The 20,533-nt window shown below is 37.4% G+C and overlaps 1 protein-coding gene across 1 annotated transcript in view; it reads right to left on the bottom strand.

Annotated features, from left to right (window-relative positions):
• C7 (complement C7) overlaps window positions 1-20,533 on the bottom strand; it is a 74,867-nt gene that overhangs the window by 33,746 nt on the left and 20,588 nt on the right. The window contains exons 3-8 of the mRNA XM_024754635.1: window positions 17,438-19,227; window positions 11,976-12,031; window positions 10,107-10,182; window positions 7,006-7,147; window positions 4,982-5,129; window positions 3,849-3,987 (exon numbers count right to left, since the gene is read on the bottom strand). Coding sequence (XP_024610403.1) covers window positions 3,849-3,987; window positions 4,982-5,129; window positions 7,006-7,147; window positions 10,107-10,182; window positions 11,976-12,031; window positions 17,438-17,443 — 567 coding nt within the window. The 5' untranslated portion in view covers window positions 17,444-19,227. The remainder of the gene's footprint in view (window positions 1-3,848; window positions 3,988-4,981; window positions 5,130-7,005; window positions 7,148-10,106; window positions 10,183-11,975; window positions 12,032-17,437; window positions 19,228-20,533) is intronic.

The raw sequence follows: 20,533 nt of genomic DNA, 5'->3' as shown, positions 1-20,533 counted from the left end.
TTTTTTTTTTTGCGGTATGAGGGCCTCTCACTGGTGTGGCCTCTACCGTTGCGGAGCACAGGCTCCGGACGCGCAGGCTCAGCGGCCATGGCTCACGGGCCCAGCTGCTCCGCGGCACGCGGGACCCTCCCGGACCGGGGCACGAACCCACATCCCCTGCATCAGCAGGCGGACTCTCAACCACTGTGCCACCAGGGAAGCCCCTACTCAGCATTCTTTGTCTCAGTTTCCTCATCTGTAAAAATAGTAGATGACAGTACCTACATACTTAGGTTATTATAAAAAAAAGTTCTATTTAAAGCACTTGAAACATGCTTAGTATATAAAAGGTTCTTAATATGTGTGAGCTACTTTTATTATCATTCAAGTTATTTTCTGTTAACAAAGTAGATTTAGAAGTCTCGGATATTTAGACACATACCAACAGAGGAAGCAGAGGATCAGATAACTAAGCATTAGTTAAAATTGCCTTTAGAATACGTTTTTGTTATTCATTTGATATACATATAGGATCTTGCTTTAAAAAATATAATGAAGTATACTAAGTGAACTAAATCAGAGAAAAACAAACATCACATATCACTTATATGCGGAATCTAAAAAAAGGACACAAATGAACTTGTTTACAAAACAGAAACAGACTCACAGACATAGAAAACAAACTTATGGTTACCAAAGGGGAAGGAGAGGGAGGGATAAATTAGGAGTTTGGGATTAGCAGATACACACTACTATGTATAAAATAGATAAACAACAAGGTCCTACTGTATAGCACAGGGAACTATATTCAATATCTTGTAATAAACTGTAATGGAAAAGACTATGAAAAAGAATATATATATATATATATGAATCACTCTGCTGTATATCAGAAACTAACACAACATTGTAAATCAACTATACTTCAATACAAATTTTTTAATATAATGAATTACATTCAAGATCAAAACAGGAGGATCCAGGAAGTTATTTTCTCCACCTTAATCTTTACTCACTCCCATCTGCAACTCATTACATGCTGAGAATAAACAAGACAGTCTTTCAGCATCTCCCAGGCTAAACTAAGCAGGGTGGCACCTTCCCAAAGTGACCATGGAGCTGGAATGTGCTTATGTTTCAAAGGCTTCCTTGTGGTATGAAAAGTATGAGCAAACAGAGTGTGCACGGCATCAAAGTAAGTGGCTTACTCAATAAGCAACTGGGTTTGTCCTGGGTAAACCACCATGCTGGTTTCCAAAACAGAGATTAGAAGAGAGATGGACTGATTATTCTGTTTTATGTTTATTTACTAACATTTATGTTCCAACAAGCCAAAAAGTCATGTTCCGCCTGTAGAGGCCTGAATCCCCAGTGGCTCCCCTTCTATTTGAACTGAGGAGGACATTGACCGCCTCCATATTCGCACCTGGGTTTCCCGCTGCAGTGATTGACTCACTGCCTATTGCTTCCACCTCACTTCCCTTCGGCTGGATCCTAAATAACAGGCTATAATTTCCCTCTACCTCTGACAAACACCTTCACATTCAGTGACTGGCAAGGCATTTCAGATGTCAATCCAAAAACCAAGCCATGCTGTAGAAAACGAACGTCAGAATTATGCTGTTATTAAATTATTTTTCTTCTTCGGAAGCTGCAGGTTTCCAGCATGTCTCCTTTCCAGCCATGTCAGAAATTCTCTCCCTTATTACTTCCTCTGTTCTGTAACTTTCTAAATTTGACTACACACACACACACACACACACACACACACACACACACATATACACATATATGTGCATATATATATACATATATGCAATTCTCCCCCTTATAATTATGAAAGAATTATCAACACATCCTCTTAGTAATATGAGGAGAAAAAATTCTCTTTATATGCCTATCTCACATTCTCCCTTCTGGCCAAAGGGTAAATTACAATATAGGTTTTTCACCAAGCAGAATTTAGAGTCAAAAAAGCAGTTAATACAACACATTGGGAGAGTAAAATATACTAGAAAAATGAAGGGCTGTGAAATCTGACAGACTGGATCCAAGCTCTACTGCTTATTAATTTGGTGACTTGAAGCAAGTCTGCTGAAGTCCTCTGAGCCTCGATTTCTATGTATATAAAACAGTAAAATATTACTTACTTTCCACAGATGTCGTGAGGATTCAAATTACACAAATTGCCTAGAATAGTGCAGATGCCACAGGAAATATTCAAAAACTGGTAGCTACGATTATTTTTCAAGTCAGTTCCACTTTCTACTTTCATGATTCAGTAACTCTTAAATGTAATTTAATTCCATTATAAGTCGAAGGTTGGTGGGTTTGCTCCTCATAATCAGAACTGCTTTCTGAAGATGACTAATGCTGGTAAACTAAAGCCCCTTCCTTCTGAATATCCTAATAGTTTTGGTTTACAAATTTGGGAGTAATCAGTAAGGAGGGCTGAACTGGAAATTTTTGAGCTCTGGGAAGATGGGAGGAAAGGCATGAGAGAGGAGATCTTGGAAGAGATGTGCAAGAAAGAGGCTAAAACAGGATGAGACCAGAAACTTCTTTTGGCTTAGGTTGTGGAAGGACAGACAATTTAAGATAGAGGATCTCAACTGTTTTCGTCAGATGCATTGGCACTCTGAGGTAGACAATCTCTCCTCTATGTTCCCTCTAAATCTTCAGGAATTTCCCCTAAAGCCATTACTGTTTTGTGTGAGTAGATTTTGTGTTGAAATCAATCAACAGGATGAGTTTACGTGTGTATGACAGAAACAGCCTGCAAGAAGCAGAAGCCTGCAGGGGAAACCTTGAGACCATAAACAAAATTTTAAAGTTTGGCAGTATGGATGCGGGCAAGGATGTGGAACACAGGCCACTCTTCCACACTGCTGGTGGGGTACAGATTGGTCATATATAGGTTTTGGAAACTTTAGTGAAGTGTAACCTAAACATAGCCTACAGAGCAGCAATTCGAGTTCCAGGTGTCTGCACTAGAGAAGCTCATTTGTATGATTAATACAAAATATAAGATAGTGGTTGTACGGGCAGTACAGGTAGAGAAGATGTGATGGAGAGAGGTAGAGAGGAGCCTTTAAGTCACTGGTAATATTCTATTTCTTGAGGTGGGTGGTGGGCATATATAGTCCTGTTTGTATTATTAGTTTTCTCCAAACTGCAAGTATATGTTATTCACAGCCTTTTGTACATAGAAATATTTCATAATTTAAAAAAAAAAACATTTTTAAGTAAGGTGACACTGTGGCAGTGGTTAGGAGACTATCACAACCAGTCATGAGCAGGGCCTTGGGTTTTAACACCCACACAGGGACAGACCATCAGGTTCTGGACCCACATGGAGTATGGAGTTCAAAATGAGACAATGGATATTTCAGCTTGAATGACATAAATTAAAAGTATCATTGCGCTATAACACAGATTTAAAGAATATATATTCCTAAATAGTGAGTGTAACATAAAAGAAGAAGACTCACAGATATAGAGAACAAACTGGTGGAAAGGGGGGGGCAATATAGGGGTGAGGAGGTGGGAGGTACACACTACTGTGTGTAAGATGGGCTCAAGGATGTATTGTACAACACGGGGAATAGAGCCAATATTTTGCAGTAACTGTAAATGGAAAGTAAACTTTAAAAATTGTATTAAAAATTTTTAAGAATAAATAAAACATTTCTTAAAAAAAGAAAATGTATTCTTTTTAAGCCTATATAAGACATTTCTAAGAATTGACCACATATGAGGCCACAAGTAAATTCTCAACAAAATACCAAAAAAAATCAATATCATATAAATAATGATCTCTGGCAACAATTCACAGATTGGAAAGAAATCAAATCAATGTAATTAAGTACCTGGAATGTATAGGAGAGGATACTTCCGCTCAGTCTGTAGAAATCTCTCCCATCCCCGCTGAACACCTTTCTGCATTGACCACCAAAACTTTTAGTGTTGAGGACTTTGTTCCTAAACTGGCCTGTGAGTGCATTGTAACTGTTTTTTAAAAAATGAAAGAAGAAAAGGCTGTTAAAAACAAGAAACACCACTTGCTGAAACAGGCATCATTAGAGAACTCTAGATATTCTTGAAATACATTACAGTTAAACATCTCTGGGAGAGCTCAAATAAAAAGCCTCCTAAAGCACACTATACATTACCCAACTCCCCCTGCTTGCTATAATGGTTAAAACTAATAGCTGGGGAAACCCAACATCCTTTTAGCCTAAGAACTTATTTAGGAAACACACAGCCCTTTTGTATCTATGGCAACAGCTGGTTTTGAATTGAATCTATAGAAAAAACCAAACAATTAAGATTACTCTTGAAGAGAGAGAACTCTCTACAATGATTTACAACTAGTCGGCCTCTTAGCATGCTAACTGGTACACTCTATAAAGTAACTTTACCATTTTTCCATTAATGAATTTCATAGTAGTATAGAAAAATCACACCTAAGCAAAGAGATTATCTTAAAACCTTGAAACTTTAACTTGGGTCTGACCGTTAAAAGTTTTTCAGAATTCTTTTTAAAAAGGCTAACAGGATTGCCTCAACTTCACTTGAAAGTTCCCAGCTGGTTTAGGTGATTACTTTTCAGTCTGAGTGTTCCAACACACTTTCTCTCTTCTTCCGCTGCTCTCATTCTGTTGTCTCTTCGTTCCCTTAAGTAGCCCCACATCATTGAATTAGTCCTCCCCGCTTCCCTCCCATAGGGGGACTGATTGGCCAGGTTTTCCCAGGTCTGAAGGGTTTCCTTAGATGCAGGACTTTCAGTGCTAAACCCAACAGTCCAGGGACAACTCGTCCCTCTATGCTTTACCACATATATTTATGGGTATATAGATAGGAATTTTTAAATTGTTTCAGGATGTGGCAAAGAGCTCTAAGCAAAGTCTTGACTATTAGGTGATTTGTTATTAGACTTACCAAACCACAAAATAAAAACTACAACCCATCGATGTGTACAGGAAGACACCCAACACCTTACCCCTGTCCAGTAAGTTCTATGTTGGGAGGAGGTTTATCGAGGTCACAGGAAGGCCTGCTTTCTGAGTCCTCACACCTGTCTTCATCAGCACTGTCCTCTTCACAGTCAGAATCCCCATTGCAAACCAAAGATCTGCTGATGCACTGACCTGAACACAAGAAAAGCCACCACACAAAAATAAAAGAGGTGGAAAGGAAAACGCTACCTGGGATCAAAAGATTTCACCCTGGACCCTCAACACAACACTGATACTCTAATGTGAGTTTGAGATAAACCCTCAGTGCCCAGGGAAGGACTGCTGATTATCTTGGTCCTCATTTTTCAACATGCAAATTGATTCTGACCTTGGCTGGACACAAAATTGAAAATAGAACCTGAATTCAAATTCCAGGCTCTCACCCATGGCCATCAAGCACTTTGTCTGAATTCTCCAAAATCACTCAATGCCAATCACTGGGAAGACAGATTGACTTCCTGCCCTTCAACTTTCCATTTCTCTTCTGTAATCACTGACCAAGATGCCAAAGTGCTGTCTTTCTTGGTGATTTAGATATATATGCTTTGAGAGCATGGGAACTGGATTAAAAGATTAAAATTTGACATTTCTTTAGCACCTTCTCTGTTCAGGACACTCTTGGGTGTTGGGATACAAATATGAATAAAAAGGGTATTCACCAGGGTTTTTATATACTTTACAATCTAATAGGAAAGAGTATGAAGTTAGATCATTACAATTCAGCAATGTAATTGTTGTGATAGATATAAGCCCAGGGTACCAGAAGCACGAGGAAGCACTAGAAGGTACCAGATGATCTAGCCCCGGCCTCCCTCCGCATTATATCCAACCATTCTTTTACTAGCTTCCTACGCCCTAGTCATACTAGATCATTTACATAAATCAAAGACCAACCTTTTTTGTCATCTCCGCTGACTTTGCACCTACAGTTCTTCAAAAATCAAATCACACATTACTTCCTCTCAGAAACCACCCTTGCCCCACAAGCTACAATGTATGCCCTTCATTTGTGCCCTTATAGTATGCATGGCACAAAACTGTCCTGATAGCACATCCCACTATGCTGTCACTTGATCCAATGCAGCAAACATTTGTTGAAAGTCTACTATGTACCACACACTCCAGATGCAAAAATAAAAGAAATATAATACACACATTCAAGGAGTTCAGTCTACCAAAAGATATCCAGGGCAACAAATACTTCAGATTACAGATGATACAATGCACACAGAGAACACAGAAAAGTAATCTGTTAAATAGCTCTATCAGTTGGGCTTTTAGGGTAGGTCTCCCTAAGGCAGCGTCATCTGATTTGGGTTTTGAAAGTACAACAGGAGTTTCACAGGTATTGTTGAAAAACACGTCTAACACAGGAAATATTTATGTACTATTTTGCCCATAAAACTTTAAGAATTTTGAGGGAAGAGGCTATGTGTGTCATTCTACATCCACAACCCTCATTTCTGTATCTGGAACATAATAAGAATAATAAATGTTTGCTAAAAGTTGTTGAATTAACCTTTCTGCACAAATGCAACATAGACAATAGGTCAAATATTATTCAATACAAAACTGTTTCATTTCCCCATGCATAGAGATGACCCGTATTGCTCCTTGATTAACTAATTAGAGTTGTTTTTCTTGTAAACATAAAAATAATTTGGGCAGTAATATTGTTTTTGCCTAATTTCAGTCTTCATTCCAGATTCATTCCATATCTTCACCAAAAATGCAATGTCAAGAACAATGGGTCCTGTCAATAGCCATATTTCTTTTTCAAAGAAGCAAAGAGTATCCCCACCTTTATTACCAGATAACACCCATGCATTTAAAAGAATGACAGTTGAGTGTGTAACTAATATGCCAACAAAAATCCAACTGATTTGGGGGAAAATTAATTTATAGGCTAATATAAATGTAGTACAATTCAACAAATACATACTGAGCAAATTAAACAAAGAGCATTTGAACTTACACTCTGCGTGCCGAACCTATGGGAAGCAAATACCTGAAAAACACCTGAAACGTTCTCCACATCCCTCTTCTGTTGGACATCCTCGTGTAGGTTCACACGATTGTGGTTCAAAAGCACTTCCAACACAGGGATGGCCGCCATACTGCCCATAAACAGCAACTGACCGCCTGCGAGTCTAAATACAAACCAAATAGCTTTTCAATATCTCCAGTTTCCTTTATCTGAGAAATAAAATCTGGGATAAATTGATACAATCAGAGAAATAATGTTTGTAAAATTGTTCTGGTGTACTACAGCAGTAAAGCCTACAAAATCAATGCACCCAGAAACCCACTTGTCTTTGAATATAGTGACACTTGGGTTATTATTTATAGAGCACTCCCAGTTATATATTTACTCTTAGGGTTGAATGAAAAAAGAAAATTAGTGAATCTTTAAGAAAGTATGCTGGATAGACCAGATCACAACACAAAATGACTAATTTTTTGCCAAAGCAATGTACCAAGAGCTAATTAGAAAAGGTGAAGTGAATTTTGCTGGAGAAAGAGGAAGCGTATCGGGAAGGGAAGTTAAGATGAACAAGGAGTAAGGGAAACCTTTAGAAAAGTGGTGGTAATTAATTTGAGCTGAACCTTAAGCCTTCTTCAGGAAGGCAAGGTGAGGCAAAACAATCCAGAGAGACATATATGCTAACATGGAAGTCAAATTTACAAAACAGAAGCCTAAGTGGTCCACAGGTGAAGGTACATCTACAATGATACTTTACTGGACAACCAAAATTACTGACCTCTGAAATGGGAAAGATGTCAAAGGCCTATCTTAGGGTGGGGTGAGGTAGGAGGGGGTAGAAAAAAATTTGAGGAAATCTCTAAGGCAAATGAGAAAACTAATTCATTCTAAAATTCATTTACTCAATATGAAGACATGTATCTAATGTTTAAACAAAAAGAAAGATCTGCAAAATCATTTTCCTCCCCAAAGGCAATCAAAGGTGCATCTTTTAAGCCTCTTCCTATACTCAACTCTTACCAGTTAATAAAAATGGACAAAATCTGAGATTCCAGAGAATTTAAACCTTTAGCAGCAGGGAAGACTAGATATACAAACCAAAGTTGAATCTATTCATTCATCCTAAATTGGAACAAAGGGTCACAGATAGGTAATTTGAACTCTGAGCAGGTTTGCAACAGCCTGGGGCTTTCATTGCGTCTAAGCAGAGGAGTCATAGAGGAGTATGAGTGAGGAATGGAACTCAGTACAGTTTCTTAGTAAGTTTTTAGTTTCTGTATTTAATTGATGAAGACACCTCTTATACGTGGCTTAGTAACATTGTGCTTTTCTGAAGTTCCAACGCATAGATTGCGTTGTCGTATAAGTAATGTTTTCCTTCTCCATAGACACCAGGATGACCTTGATGGCTCTCTGCTCTCAGGGTCTCATTCACCCATCAAATTCTGATCTTATGACCCCTTTTTCATTTTCACTTGTCTTCTTCTGGGTGAAAATTCTGTTTTTATAATCTAAGCATAATGACCTTCACACAAAAAAATTACTCATATGAAAAATACCTTCAATCTACCTCTATTTAATGTTCTTTCTTAACTTGTTTTTAAATTATAAAAATGTTTTCTGAAGTTGGTGTTTGTTTGACTTTTGTTTTGTTATTCATGTACCTGTTTGCCTGTAATCAGAGTTGTCATCTAATATTATATTTGCCAGAAACCAAATCCTAGTTACTTGTGTAACTTGTTTTGTAAATACCCCTCATGTAGATACTAAATAAATGCTGAAAAATGAGGATAATGATGATGCTTCAAAACACAAGTTATCTTCTATAATATGGTTCTGTTATTTTAATAACTTTAAAATGATTTTAAATGCACATTTTTATCTAAACTGAACCACCTTTAAAATATTTTACAAATATCAAATCATGTTGTACACCTGAAACTAATATTATGTTATATGTCAATGGTATCTCAATACAAAAAAAAAAAAATTTAGCCATTCAAATGTTCAGAACCTTTGAAACCAACATTGTATTTTTGGAATTTATCCTAAGATGATTATCAGAAAAAAGACATATCTATGTGCAAAAATGTTCACTAAAGTTTTATTCATAATAACAAAATATATAAATAACCTAAATCTCAAACAATAGGAAGTGTATAAATAAGATTGGTATATACATATAATGGAACATAATTCAGCTGTCAAAATTCATGCTGATAGTATAATGTTAAGTTAAAATAGAATACAAAATCATGATCAAATAATCCTATTTTAAAAATCATAAGCACATAGAAAGAAAATAAATTGAGGAAACACCCAAATGCCAGTCAGTAGAACTTTAATTAAATTATTTTAATGTACATTCATACAATAAAATGCCATGTAGCTATTCAAAAAGAATAAAGCAGATCTGTGCTTACATGGAATAAAAAAGAAAAGAAGAGAAATTGAAAGAGTAAATACTAAAATGCTGACATATTGGTTTCTTCTAAATGGTAGAATTATAAGTAGTGTTTTCTTTATTTATATAGAAATAAACCATTTTATTTCATTTATAAAACTATAAATCATTTTCTCCAATGATTAATTTATAATAAGGAAAAAAATGGACATTTTTAGAAGTACTCTATAATCTCTCAGTCAAGTCTGGTATTTTATTTATATTACTTTTGTATTAAACTTTAAAAATGTTTGACTTTCCATGGTCATTCACTATTAGTTAGGTAAAGTGAAGCAGCTATTTTGCTACTCTTTAGTGTTTGTTTCAAATGAAAAGAAAAGTTGAATCCAGTAAATATGAAATTTTGAATTATCTACTAACTTCATTTCATGCTATTCTTATTTCTCTGATAATGAAAGAGTTTGTGAGTTGCTTTAAGTGTCTCTCCTATGTATATTTCTAGGCTCAAATGTAAGATTTAGAGAAGTCCTGCAAGAAAAATGAGAATGCAGAAATTTTTTATTACAATATTAAGTATGAAATAAATCATACTTTTTCCCTTCAAAATTACTAATTACATTTTCAAACAATAAAACAACATTCAAAAGTTAAGGCCATTGTGTCCACACCTAAGCTATTTCTACATATAAATAGTAAAGACAAAGTTTTCACATGGTCCTACCTGAGTCTTGGTACAACCATTGCATTCTGACCAAGGGGCATAGGAAGCCCACTGGCAATTGACTGGCGAGGAGGCACTGTCATAGCGTCAAATTGTCCATCATAAAGCCGACAGCAAGGTAGGAGAGAAGACAAAAAATTGGCAAGAATAGTCAAAAATTGCTTCACAATTTTTTTCCTAAGAGGCACCAAGAGGATCCCAAAATATATAAAAATATATGTGGGAAGGACTCACTTTTTCAGAGATTTATTAAATTTCATTTATGAAATATCTAGAATGTACCAGGCACTATTTAGACACTAGAGCTATATACATAAAAGAGATAGGATACTGACAATTGGTAGAGGGGAGGATGAAGACACAGATGTGTAAACAAATAATCATAACACAATAATCACGATCCTTTGTACAGTATAGCTAATGAGATAGATTTCCTAACAGAAATGTGTACAGTATAATGCGTTGTGGAAATACACATAAGAGAGTGTCTAAAGTTGGGAGGCTAAGTGAGAACATATAAAAGAAAGGTATTATGGCCTTTGACAGGATTTTGGACGATGAATTGAAGAGCTATACAGAAATTTAACTGAGAGACAACAAGCTCTAAAACGACCGTATGAGAAGTAGGAAACCAAACTCTGGCAAAGGCTAAATGGACGAGAATTGAGTTTTACATGCTCCCCCTGTTTATCTAGGTCACTTCTCAAGCACACACCCAAGTACAGTAGCGTCAAGTTGAGCTCAAAGAATTCCACCCAAATAAAATACATGTGGAAGATGGCAAGCTGACTCTCTTACAATGCTTAACTCTGGCTGTGTCCAAGAGGTCATGTTGCTTAGTCCAAAGAGATTAAGGAAGCCTTACCTAAAACCACACTTTACAAGGGGTAGAGGAACCAGGACTCCTGCTTTCTGGACTTTGAGTACATTCCTAACTGGGAGACATCTCAGGTCAAGGTGATTCCTGCTTAGTTAAGCATAGCACTGCCAGGTGCTGCAGATAAGGAGTGCCATTTGTGGCTCAGGTGCCCTTATGGGGCTAATCTTGCTAACCTGTCGTCTTGATATGGCATCAGTGATCCAAATGTCTTAGTGTTTTTGACCTTTAAACAATCTGAACTTAATGCTATGTGTCTATTTTGTCTCCCAGAGACAGGCAGAGGCCTTCCCCAAACACCGAGGCTTGGGAAGGGAAGCTCGCTTGGCCTCACCTCCTCTGTGCACCCTGTCCAGTCCCCTCATAGAGCCCTTATCACACCTGCATTGAAATCAACTCTTTCAAGATCTCAATCACCCCCTCTACTCTCAGTACCGTCTGGCTCCTCTGTGTCCCAGTCACTGGCACATCTCCAGACACATGTTCTGACAGTTCGATGAGGTAAACCGACCTGGTCCTCTCCCATCAGACAGTGAAAGCAAAGCAAGGCCGTGAGTAAATGATGTTGGCTTTTTTCCAGGTCTCAAGAGCCGATAAACCTATTTTCTTAAAAAAACTCTCAACTTTTAAAATCCCAAAGACTATTTTGCAAAGATTACATTCAAAAATCAAATTCTGCTCTAAGATGTGTAAGTCAGCTGCCATTCCCTGAATTGCAGGTAAAACCACAGTACTGGGAGAAGCAGGAAACCTTGAGGTGTTTTTAGTCTTCAGGTTTCTTCCTTATAGGGAATAAAATAAAGTAAAATAAGAATAAGAATAAAACACACTTTCTCTATAATTGCCTTTTCTAAAAAAGGGAAAGAAAAAAAGTGTTGAAGGGTTAAACATGCTCAGGCTGCAATGTAAAAATCAGACCATAGTTAAGAATTTCCTTAAAATAAAAGAAATGATTGTTAATGATTTCCACACACAATCCAAAAAATTCTCACCTTGAAAAAACTTGGAACTCTCCTATAAATCCCACCAAGAGGAATAAACTTATTGCCTAGGAGGGGGAAAAAAAACAATAAAGCAATATTTTAGTTAGCATTGCTTTAATGAGTCAAAAGTGAATACATCTGTACAAGTCAAGATTTGTGAGTTGGGAATAGAAAGAGTGAAAGAACCATGGAGAAGCCTTGATGATTCTGCTTGACTTTTAAGTTTTCATTTTACATAAAAATTTAATACAGTTCTCTTTTTTATTTATTTATTTATTTGGCCGCATTGGGTCTTTTATTGCTGCACATGGGCTTTCTCTAGTTGTGGAGAGCAGGGGCTACTCTTCATTGCGGTGTGTGGACTTCTGATTGCGGTGGCTGCTCTTGCTGCAGAGCATGGGCTCTAGGCACGCGGGCTTCAGTAGTTGTGGTGCACGGGCTTAGTTGCTCCGCGGCATGTGGGATCTTCCCGGGCCAGGCCTCGAACCCGTGTCCCCTGCATTGGCAGGCAGATTTTCAACTACTGTGCCACCAGGGAAGTCTCTAATACATTTCTCTTGAGTTCACCTCCCATTATTCATTTCTGGAAAGACAACTAGGGGCTAGGTGATGTCATTGACAAATAAATTGAAAAGACTCCCCAGAGTTAAAAGTTCACAAACATTTCTTTAGGGTCCCATCATCTTTTAATTCCTTACTCCACTCTCTTCTCTAACTTTGGTACCCATGAGGACACCAGAGAAGAGAATGCCTGGAAAGAAGAACAGTTTCAAGGGCTGAGAAGCTAAAAGAGAAATAGCTTCCTAAATGGAAAAATCAAAAGTGGAGGTACATTCCTAGCCAGAGATGCCATGATACTCATCACAATCCTTAGCTCTGCGGGTGGTTCCTTCAGTCTTTAAAACACCACAGAGGCCTTTTATAATCACATTCATGTGATAGCAGCAGCCTAAATATTGAGCATCTGACAGGTTATGAAACTGTATATAAAATGTGATTACATTTTGTTTGAAAATCAAATGTGTATTGAAAACAAATCTACAAAGAAACATAACAAAGGAGAATAGTTCATTTCTGGTTGTGAAATCATAGGTGACTTTTATTATTTTATTTTCATTTCTATGTACTTTCCTACTTTGACAACTGAAGGTGAAAGGAAATACAATTCAAATCTGTACTGGAGACTCCTTAAAAATACCAAACACATTCAATTCATAACCCAGTAAAAAAAGTCCTTTAATCATCTTACCTCACATTTTACCAGGCCAATGTTCTTTCTCTTCTCTTGATCTCCCCAAACCTCTCTTCTCTCAGGGTAGCTGTGGAATGGCTTCCCAACACTTTTTCCAGATGCTTCTACTCACCTTCCTAGATCACCCATCCTCTTATCAGGTATCTTTTTTTCAGTTGTAAAATCCTAGTTGCCTACTTCTGCCTTTTACAGCCTTACAGAGTTTTTAGCCTATAATCTGATTAACATATAACCAAAAGGACAGAGAGGTTCCAACAGCTGTGGGCACCCTGGAAATGTGAACAATGGTGGGAGAGGCTATGGATACTTTTCTGATTTTTCAACAAACACATGAAGCACATAATGGAAAGCAACACCTTTTAAACGTTGGGTTTTTTTTTAAATTATAAACTGCAGTGGGTTGTTTCTTTTCAACAATATGTCTTTTTTTGTACTATGCCAACTCATTTTTCCTGCCCTTGGGCCAGCCTATCTCATAGCTCTTTTAGTCACTCCCAGGCGTTCTGGAACAATCTAACAGTCAAATTTCAATGTATCATCCAATTTTAAATGTCTATCCTGCTCCCAGGTCCTGCGGGAGGGGTGGGGTCTACTTCAAAATTCCTCTGCTTTATTCTCCTTCTTCTCTTCCCCACCTCCCCAGGATGCCTGTCTTCTCCAGAGTCAGCGCAGCACGAGTGAGAGGGGCAAAAGCCAAAAGGAGCTTGCTTGCCCGACGCAGCTGGAGTCCAGTGCTGGTAAATCAGGGTGTGTTGGATGTTTGAATGCCAATTCTTTATCTCTCATGGTGTTTTTGTCATTCTTTGGATATCCCTCCTTTGGGAATCTACAACCACTGTTCTCTGGCACAAATGATTCGTCTCTTTGTTCAGCTCTCTTGAGTCTCACCAGTGCCTGCTTCCTGATGCTGTCTGCTGGGGTTGCTTCATCCTGCAGGCGTCTCCCAGGCAGAGTCCCTGACAACCCAAGTCTGGCCCCTTTCTAAAGGTCCACATCTGTTCCATGGGATACCTGCACACATCCTTGCCCTGTCAAACTCTGGATGTCAGGATGTAACCAATACTGCTGTGTTGACTTACTTGCTAACCACAGGGCAGTGAACCAGCCTATGCCTTTAGATTTTCTCAAACGTGAGTAGGGTATCATTCCCTATACACCCTCATGCTCCAAGGGACACAATATTGCATACTTTTGAGGATGGAGACGGTCAAAGGGTCACCAAACAAACTTAGGGCTACTCTTTTGGTATTGCAATAATACCACATTGAATGTACAACATCTCACTTTAAAATGTGAGGGTACTGAGCACCTATTATTATTGACCTTTGACTCTCAGGCAAAACAGGCATCGTGAAAAAATCCATTTTAACATTCTATTACATATTTTTTTAAATGTCAACGAAGTTTTAAGGGATATACTTTTTCATCAGAAAAGATAACCTTGCCACCATCTTCCTTGTATATATATTATAACCCATGAAGATCTGCTTATCACAAGTTCATGAGTTATACAAGCTGAATCTCTTAACCAAAAGAATGTCTTGAAAATTTGCTAGCTGAGTACCTGAAAAATGAAGCAGTTATCATTCCTTGCCTTTGGAAAGAGTATCTCAACAAATGGACAAGATAGAACAATTATAAATTAATAAACAAATTAATGACAGATATAGACATACATCTGAGTTAACTCTATAAAAGAATTGCTTAGTTGAAAAGATATCGTATCTTTGCAGTGTGTAATGTAGGTAAGCTGGGACTACATTTCCCAGAATTCTCTTCTCTTCTTTCTTATGACTGAATGAGCATTAGCTCTACCTCCTTCCTCTAAAGTGTTTCAGCTACAACCGTTGTCTCTATGCTTCTAATTTCTCCACATCTGGTCTTTTACATTTGTCTGTTGAATCATGAGCCCATTTGAGGTAAAAAAAATAAAACATTAATTTCTGTAGCATACACTGGGTTCCAAATTCCAAGAGAAAAAAGTATGGAAAAATCAAATCTAATTTCTTAGCATGCCCTAATTAATATCTTGATCAATAAATTTAGAACATAGGGCACCAAACAGATGAAGAAGAAGGTAGATTTTAAAATCAATTTACTTACATCTTTATCAGAAATAGACATCAATTTGCAACACTTCTAGCGATAAAGAAATGCAAAAGGGCACAATAATATGATTTGAGTACTTTGTAGCCATTAGAAGCACGTTATAGATTGAACAATGACAGGAGAACATGCTTATGATATAGTGAGCAAAAAGATTCAGATCTAGATTGATAGCAATTTCATAAAATATATTTTGTACATGCTCATATAAAAGTCTGAAAAGAAATAGATTAAAATGTTAATAGTGGTTATCTCTGAGTGGAGAAATAATCGATATTATCTTCTCTTTGAACTTATTTTTGCCAAGATGGTAGTATTAGAATCTGGAAAAAGACATTTTTTTAAAGGCACAAACACCATCACAGTATAATTGACAGAAGACAGCTGATAACATCAGATCAGCTCTGGGTGTGGCGAGGAAGCAGAAAAGCCCTCATCTGAGACATCTCTGTGCCTGACCACATCCCAGCACCATGTGAATCATGTTTTAGGTTTACAAACCCCAGGTTCATCTCAGTCCATGGAAGAGAAAGTGAAGGTCTGGACCACAGCCAGCTCAGAGGGAAACACTTTTTGCTCTAAAGCCCTGAAACACTTCAGACCCAGTTATCTCCTATCCAAGGGATACAAAGAGAATGAAAAGAATTCTGGGACCACCTCTCTGAATTTAGTTCACATGAATGGTGGGGGGGCCGGCCGCGGGGGAGAAAAAAGAATACTTCCTCTTAAAAGGCCAGACCTGAAAACCATTTCTAGTGGTGTCTTCATAGCCTAAGTTTACCTTCTCTGAAATGTATCACAAAAGCATACCCTTCAGATTTACTGTAAAAATATGAATCTCTACTTTCAAATATAGGTGAGAACTCTGCATGCAACTCACAAAGAAATCATTTCTTTATTTGTTGATATTTTATCAACCAACTGAAAGATAAAAGTAAATATGTTACCCCAGCAGAAAAATGTCATAATAATCAATGATCCATCTTTAAGCACAAAACAATTATTAAGATGTCTCATCATAAAATAAGTAAGGAAATTGATTGATGGTTAATACAAATATTAGGTGAAAGTATACTAGCTAGATGACTCTAGGAAATGCATCCTATTCTTTTTGAGCTAACAAGCATTTTAAATTTTTAAATAAAAATACAAGATAGAGTGATAGAGATTAGATTATATCATAATTCTAACTTTGTATGGTTACTTAACGTTCTAGCATCATAACATTAAACAAATTAACTTTATGATTTGTGTGTAATTTTCAATAACTTAATTAAATGTAATTTCACCCATGAGTTACTCAAGACCCGCCTCTCACTCTGCCTCCAAAGCCCCTGGAAAGTGAGCGTAGATTCAGTATTGCAAATCGGTGGCATAGTGATGACAAAAGCAATCTAGCAGCTGACAGGGCTGAGAAATTATTGTTCCAGCATTATAATGTAAAAATTTTGAAGTTTAAATACAAACCTCTGCAATAATAAAATTGTAATAGCAGGTTCAACTTATTTTTGCATCCCAGAATTCTAGTCTATGATAGTGATTTCTGTCTTCAGTCCTGCATTTCTTTATCCTTAACATTTGGCCATTTTCCATTAGACCAATATGTGTTTTTGGTAAACCTTTAGTTTCATTCCATTTATCTGTATCTTCTACTCTCACAAGCCTTATCTTCTCATCCAGATTCCAAACTCTAAAGTTGCAAGTCTCCAAATTCACTTTTTTATAAAGCTGTTAGATAAGTCAGATCACGGGGGTTCATTGCGTGACTCCAAATCAAACAGACAAAATCAGTGGGAAGGAATTTTTCCCTAAGGAATAACAATTGTATTATTGTATTTTATTTCTTAATGGCTTTCTTGGGACTTTCATAAACATTGTCTCCAATCTCTGATTCCCAGACCTCTAAACCAATAAATTAACTGCAAGAAAAGAAAAACAAATTCACTTTGGCTGAATTGTTAACTATAATTAATTAAGGATCTTTTTAAAGTCACCCTCGGAGATTTCTCTTTCCTATTTTCCCATGTATTCTCTTTTTTTTTTGAGTTATTTAAGTTAAGCCTTACTCCCTTTTGAGTTAGCTTCGTTCACAAAAATAATGAAGTTATCTTACCTTCATGTTTGGGAAAACATTCAGGGCAGAAGACAGAAGGAAAATTTCCTCCTCCAGTGCCCAGTGAATTTTCAACAGGAGGAAGAGCCCAGCAGTCTACTCCTCGCCTGTCTCTCCCTGCTGGGGATTCACTTGGCACTCATATATAGAGCAAGTGCTTCCAAGACTTAGCTGTGACCCCAGTCAGGTTCTCTGGGGACACGGAGAGCCTGCCCTGTACTTAGTCTGTGCCTTGAAACCAGATGCATCTTATCCATTTACCCAGGCCTTAGCTACAGTCAGCTGGGACTGTTTGGAAGTGTAGTTCTGAGAAAACATCTGTAAATCAAGAAAAGCAGCAAATGTTCTCGCTTCAGTGTTTAAGTGATTTTCAACCAAAGGAGACTCTGTGTAAGGCAAGGGATAAGTCTCCTTCCTGTTTCAATCTACCACGCCAAGCAGATGTTTTCATGATTCTCTAAAAGGGTGTTATACAACAGACTTTGAGATTAAACACTTTGTGGAAGAAAAAATTTAAATGCAATTCTGTCACTCAAAATGTAAATGGAACATTCTGGAGTGGAATCCCCCCAAAATATATATATCCTAACACAATATAATGCCCATCCCTTCATGCTTGACTTTCAATGATCAAATGATCATTGAATGATCAAAAAGAGCATCTTCTTTTGCAAACATATTTAAAGGCATCACTAATTTCCCCAAGAACAGCCCTTAATCCTATGATATTCAGATCACTCTGTTGGAAAATTCTTGTCACAGTCATCAACCATGTCTATGTTCTCTTCTTCAGTTGCCTTGTCTTATTCTGCCAGATCTTCACTTTCCACGGCTTTGCATTGATTCTAGCACTTCTCCAACATCATTTTCATAGATTTCACAAAAGGCTGCATTTTTGCAAGATTTCAGATTTTCTATTAAAGTTGAGCTACAGTTTTTGTTTTTTTTTTTTTTTGGTTTGGTTTGGCTTTTTTGTGAGCTACAGTTTTATTTGCATGGCTTGGCCAAATATTCTGAAACTTGTTGTTAGGGCATTATGGGTAGGAGTGACATAAGTGTGAAGGAGGAAAGGACATTTGAACTGAGAGTAATTTTATAACTAAACATTCCATTCGTGAATATTTTCCAGTTTTAATATTTTTTCTTTTTATATCCAAAAAATTTGAATAATGAAGAACGATTCCCACCCTCCGTTTATAAATTAATGGTGGTCTTCCAGAGGAAAAACTTCCACATCTTTTGTTCAAACTGTTAGTGCTTTGTGTGGGAAAAAAATTTGCCACAGAGAAGATGATGTCTGATTCCTGAAAGAGTTCTTTTTTTTAATTCAACTCCAGTTGCATGAATTCCAGATGTCATGGGCTCTCCTTAAGCACTCAATGTACAATTCCACATTCAGTGGCTGTCTTAGTTTGGGTTCCCCCAGAAGCAGATCTGAGACAAGAATTCACTTGCAAGTAGTCTTTTTGGTTTGGGGGTTTCTTGTGTTTTGGGGGTTGTTTTGTGAAGTGAAGTGATCCTAGAAAGCACTGTTGAGGGATAAGAAAGTGAGACTGGGAAGGAAAGGAAGTCAATACAAGGTACTTTAACATGCAAGATACTGAGGCAATTATAGCTCAGTCCCAATGAGGAAATCTGGGAGACATTGAAGAGCACATCTCAGAGTTATTCCAACGAGGGAGTAAGGCTATATTTACCAACACCCTGTTTATCATTGGTTAAGGGTGGCTTCTGGACTCATCAACTCTTTGACACTTCCAGCTTGAACTGGGGGTAGGTTGAGAACACATCTGTAGCCAGGAAAGAAAGAAAAAAAAGACTTCCAGTGGAAAGGTGCAGGTGTTTTCAGTATTTGCAAGATAAAGGCAGGACACCACCAGCACCTGCCACAGTAGTTTTTTCATTCATTCATGCATGCGCTCATTAATTTGTTCATTCTAAATTCAACAGATATTTACAAAGGTTGCATAATATGATAGGCTAGGGGCTTTGACAGATGGGAGGCTTGAGCAACATCCTTCTTTATTTTCATCGTTTACATGCTGTAAAGGTCATAGTAGCCCATTTATAGAGTTTCCTTAGTCTAGAGGATGAGTCACACACATACAGATGTATCTGCGATAATTTAGAACTTGCATTGTTTGGCTTCCAGAGATTGTATGCCAGAAATTAAATCTAAAAAGTTTACAAAAACTTCCTTTCACCAAGTGCTTTGCACTTGCCCCTCTCCACAGCTTTGCTCTCATATGAACAGTGTTTTTTCTTTCTGGAATTTCAATGGAGGAGCCATTGGAACAAAGGTTTCAAATATAGGTGGGAGCCACACTGTGGGAAATTTGACTGCCGGAAAAAGTTGTGTAGACTTTATTCAAAGGACAATGGGAACTCGCTCCCTGGAAGTTTTAAGGAAAGAATCAAAGTGATGTTTTAGGATGATTTACACACTGGTAGTGTGCAGGCTACACGGAAAGGACAAGGAGAGGAAACAGGAAATGTGATTTGGATTTTATTTCAGTAATCAGACAAGGGGCAATCAAGGCCTCATTTGAGAAAAGAAAGACGAAGGACCAGAGGGTTCACCAGACTTAGTGATTAAACATAATCACATATCAGATTGACTGAGAAAATTGGAAGAATTTAAGAACAAATCAATGAAGGAGGGAAATAGGAAGTTGATGAGAAAGAGGTAGTTTTAGAAACGGGACATTTTTATTTTGAAGAAAATATCCAACACATAACTGGAAATGTATATCTCTTTGGGACAAAATATCTTGGCATGAGGGAGAGAGGTTACAGAAGAAGGAAAACCAAAACAATTCATTGTCAAGCCAATTGAGGGGAATTTCAAGGAATGGCCAGTCAACATAGACAAGTGCCACATGGAGGTCAAAGAGAAGTATTCAGGGAAGCCCACACCACACAGCAATTAAAACATTGTGGATAGATAAACTGAAGGCAAAGTTTCCCCACAGATTTTCCACTCTAGTCCTACAAGACAATTCAAGAAGAGATAATTAATTTCGTGGTTGAATGAGTATAACAAGCTGTGTATGTTATAGAGCAGGGTTTCTCAATCTCTGAATTGCTGACATTTTT

The sequence above is a fragment of the Neophocaena asiaeorientalis genome, unplaced genomic scaffold (assembly GCF_003031525.2).
Source record: "Neophocaena asiaeorientalis asiaeorientalis breed wild unplaced genomic scaffold, Neophocaena_asiaeorientalis_V1.1 scaffold229, whole genome shotgun sequence".
Taxonomy (NCBI): Eukaryota; Metazoa; Chordata; class Mammalia; order Artiodactyla; family Phocoenidae; genus Neophocaena; species Neophocaena asiaeorientalis.
The sequence above is the reverse complement of the archived record's forward strand: the minus strand, read 5'-3'. Positions and strand labels throughout refer to the sequence as shown.